General features: G+C 48.2%; 1 protein-coding gene across 1 annotated transcript; it reads left to right on the forward strand.

Annotated features, from left to right (window-relative positions):
- The first annotated feature begins 379 nt into the window (after window positions 1–379).
- On the forward strand, window positions 380–2460 carry LOC118925307 (C-C motif chemokine 4). The gene is made up of 3 exons (XM_036911027.2): window positions 380–930; window positions 1421–1535; window positions 2073–2460. The coding sequence occupies exons 1-3, from the start codon at window positions 855–857 to the stop codon at window positions 2158–2160; spliced, it is 279 nt and encodes a 92-aa protein (XP_036766922.1). The 5' UTR covers window positions 380–854; the 3' UTR covers window positions 2161–2460.
- The last annotated feature ends 1495 nt before the right edge of the window (window positions 2461–3955 follow it).

Genomic DNA, 3955 nt, shown 5'->3' on the forward strand with positions numbered 1-3955 from the left:
TGAATCTCAGTTCAAATATTGGCACCGCCACTTAACAGCTGTGTGGCCTTGAGACGGCAGTGAGCCCTGCTGTGCTCTCTGATCCTCATTAGTCAGGGGAATAATCACACCCCTGCTCAGGATTATGGTGGAATTAGACGTCGTGTGTGTAAGGCAGCTTGCCCAGTGCCTGGCACACAGTAAATGTTCAGGAGGCAGAAGCTGTTAAGTGTTTCTGAGTTGCCCTGCTGGACCCTTCTGCACCTTCAGTGCTGGTCCCTTTCTTTATGCCTGAGGAAGCACCCAGGCACTATAGTCTCTCAGCCCAGCAGAAGGAGGCCCAGGAATAGGACATGGAATCCTGGCCCCCTCTTCTGTCTTGGGGCCCAGCTTGTGGCAACCCTGGAAAGCCTGCTGTGAAGCATCCGCTTCTGGAGGTGCCAACCACTGAGAGCAGTGTGGCTCTTGTCTACAAGTCCTTTTGAGCAGGTGTGAATGTTTCATCCTTCCTCGTGGGTTTACAGTTCTCTCCTCTGTTTCGGTCACTGCCTTTGGTGTACCACTTCCCTCTAGAGTGCGGCCCACTTCTTCCCCACACCTCCCTGCTCTTTCCTCCGTGATGACACCATCCTGGGGAAGAGAGCCTGTGCAGAGCTCTTCACTTTCAGCCTGCTGCAGTTTCCTTATTGACACCATGACATCATCTCTACCCTGGAAATTCTACTCACCCTCCTGTGCCTCCAACTCCATCCCAGGCCTCCAAGTTCCTATAAAGAGGGACTCCCACCTCAGTGTCAGCACAGAGCACAGGCAGCTTCTGAAGTTTCTGGGCTCTGCAGTCTCAGCCCCAGGAAAGCCTCCCCTCCACCAAGACCATGAAGCTCTGCGTGACTGTGCTCTCTCTCCTCGTGCTGGCGGCTGCCTTCTGCTCTCCGGCGCTCTCAGCACCAAGTAAGTCCACTCTTTCAGCTGCTACCGCCAGAGTCATGGTGTAGACAGAGACTACTTTTCTAGTAGGGGCTGGTCCCACGGTGGCATCTGGGCTGGGACACAAGGAAGCTGGGCAGGTTTCTGAGTAGTCTGTTGTTAAATGTGGAGTCTAGTAGACATTCAGTAATAGTCAAGTTCCTGTTTTCTTAAGAAAGAGCAATGAGTAAACATATTTAATCAAGTCCCTGTTTCTTTCTATGCCTTGGTGTCTCTGTTTGTAAAATGAAGGCATTCTGAGTCCCAATCAAGCTCCAGTCTTCTAGGGTTCTTTGTGATCTTCTCTTAGAATCCTCTATTTAGAATAATACTCAGGGTGGGTGGGGTTGGAGGCAAGGGGCCATATCTGGGCATCTGGTAGCCCCACAGGGATACTCACTGAATATCTATAACTAGAAGCCAAAATGAACAGCTCCTTATTGAGCTTCTGTCTCACCCTGGCCTTTCTTTCCAGTGGGCTCAGACCCTCCCACCGCCTGCTGCTTCTCTTATATCCAGCGGAAGCTTCCTCGCAACTTTGTGGTAGATTATTACGAGACCAGCAGCCTCTGCTCCCAGCCAGCGGTGGTGTAAGTATCAACTCTGGGGCTGCTCGGGAAGTGGGGGTGAGGGCAGGATTAGAAGAGGAGGTCTGCTTGGGGCAGGGGTGATCAAGCAGTAGGGAAGCAGGTCTCGGGGCTAAAGCCCTACCAGAAATCAGTGAGGAACAGGTCATGAAGTCACCTGTTGAGTCCTGAGGGGGCTGGGTGGGAGCCAGGGAAGTTAGCCAGAGGCCAGGAAACCAAGGAAAGTAAAAAAGATAACAAGAAGATGTGGGCTGATTTCATAAACCATGCTTAGAAAAACATGTGGAAAAATCATCCATCCAATAGAGGATGAATGGGGAGATATATCCATACTGATGGCAAAACTCATTGGTTCCTAATTTGGGCAACCCAGGGGCCACACTAAATCCAGAATGAAGTCACAAAGAGTCCGGTGTAGCACCACTCCAGGGAGGGCCTGCCTGCCCACTAGAGCTGTCCAGCATGAACCACAGACAACAGAGATAGCTACCTTAGGCAAGGTCCCATGGGATCCTAACCTGTCCACTCCTTCTCCCACAGCTTCCAAACCAAAAAGGGCAGGCAAGTCTGTGCTAATCCCAGCGAATCCTGGGTCCAGGAGTACATGGATGACCTGGAACTGAACTGAGCTGCTCCGGGCCTGGAGGCAGGAGGTCTCAGGGAAGGCCACCTGGACCCAGCGCTGCTCAGAGAGACACAGCCTCTCCATGCTCACGACTCCTCTCAGTACTCCCAGTTTCTTCTCTTAATTAATCTTTGTTATGTGCTAGGTTATTGTATTTGGTGTTATTTCCATTATTTATATTTGTTTTGCAAAGGATACATGTCCCCCATGGGGATGGTCCACATTCACTGTTTCTCTGTTATTACAGATACGTGGGTAATGTAGTTGATTCCATGTGTTTTCATAATAAAACTTTAAAAAATATAGACAGTTTCTTTGTGTTTTTATTTGATTTCAGGTGAAGGGAATTATTAATAAGGACAAACTACAGTTTCCAAATATAACAAGAATGAGCAATTACTGAATACTTAATATGGGCTAAAATGTCCAAGGACATTCTCTTACATAATACTTTAAACAGGGATTTTAACACCCTTATGAAGTAGGGCTGGTGGCCCCCAATTTTACAGACAAGGAAACAGTCACAGAGGCGATGTGACTTCCTAGGGCTTGTAGGTCTGCTTAGGGAGCATCATGAGAGGATGACCCCAAAGGACAGCTGTGATGCTCGGGGTGATGGTCTCAGCGTCTTGTAGAGGAGTTATAAATAGTGGCTGCAGCACCGCACAGAGGAAAGAGGGAGTAAGGGAAATAAGTGGACCCCCATCATTTATTATGAGAGTAACATTAGGAAAGTCATCTTGCTTTACTGAACCTCAATTTTCACACCTGTAAACTGGGGGTAATATTACCTGCTTTGAAGGGCTGTAATGGGGTGAAGTATAAAACACCCATCATGGGTCCTGACATGAGCGAGATTCTTTCCCTCTCCGAGCCTCAGCTTTTTCACTTAAAGCAGGTGTAGTGTCTGTCCATTCAGGGTCAGCATGCCTATTGCATTAGACAGTGAATCGGCTCTCAAAAGCCCAAAGCAAGTGTGAAGTGTCACGATGAAGACAGAAGAAGCTGCGTTCAGATCTGGCTGTGGAATATTGAAGGGAGTAACCAAAAGCCAAGTCTCCTTCATGGTTCTCCAGTCAGCACTTTCCTACCGTTCCCCGGGTTGGAGAGAATGCAGCTGTGAAGGAGATTTCTGTGCTCACTCAAGCCTTGATCCACAGGGCACAGAATCATAGCCTATCGAGGTTGGGAGGAACCTCTCAGATCATCTGGTCCAGTCCTCTCATTTTATGGAAACTGAGAAGTGGCTTTCTAAAGGCCACCAAACAAGTGTGTGACAGAGCAGGCCTCTGTCCACTGCCAAGTCCCAGGTTAGTTCCCCTTCCATTTTTCTTTTTCTTTTTTTTTTATTTCGGTATCATTAATCTACAATTACATGAGGAACATTATGTTTACTAGGTACCCCCCCTCACTAAGTCACCCCCACAACCCCCATTACAGTCACTGTCCATCAGCGCAGTAAGATGCTGTAGAATCACTACTTGTCTTCTCTGTGTTGCACAGCCCTCCCCGTGCCCCCACACACATTATACATGCTAATGCCCCCTTTCTTTTTCACCCCCTTATCCCTCCCTTCCCACCCATCCTCCCAAGTCCCTTTCCCTTTGGTAACTATTAGTCCATTCTTGGGCTCTGTGATTCTGCTGCTGTTTTGTTCATTCAGTTCTTTCTTTGTTCTTATACTTCACAGATGAGTGAAATCATTTGGTACTTGTCTTTCTCCACCTGGCTTATTTCACTGAGCATAATACCCTCCAGCTCCATCCATGTTGTTGCAAATGGTAGGATTTGTTTTCTT

This window comes from Manis pentadactyla, chromosome 4 (assembly GCF_030020395.1).
Source record: "Manis pentadactyla isolate mManPen7 chromosome 4, mManPen7.hap1, whole genome shotgun sequence".
Taxonomy (NCBI): domain Eukaryota; kingdom Metazoa; phylum Chordata; class Mammalia; order Pholidota; family Manidae; genus Manis; species Manis pentadactyla.

Bases quoted from the DNA above. Each gene is read 5' to 3' on its own strand.
- LOC118925307 (XM_036911027.2), top strand. From the start codon at position 855: ATGAAGCTCTGCGTGACTGTGCTCTCTCTCCTCGTGCTGGCGGCTGCC. The intron at 931-1,420 runs GTAAGTCCACTC...CTTTCTTTCCAG, and splicing joins TCCGGCGCTCTCAGCACCAA to TGGGCTCAGACCCTCCCACC. The intron at 1,536-2,072 runs GTAAGTATCAAC...CTTCTCCCACAG, and splicing joins TGCTCCCAGCCAGCGGTGGT to CTTCCAAACCAAAAAGGGCA.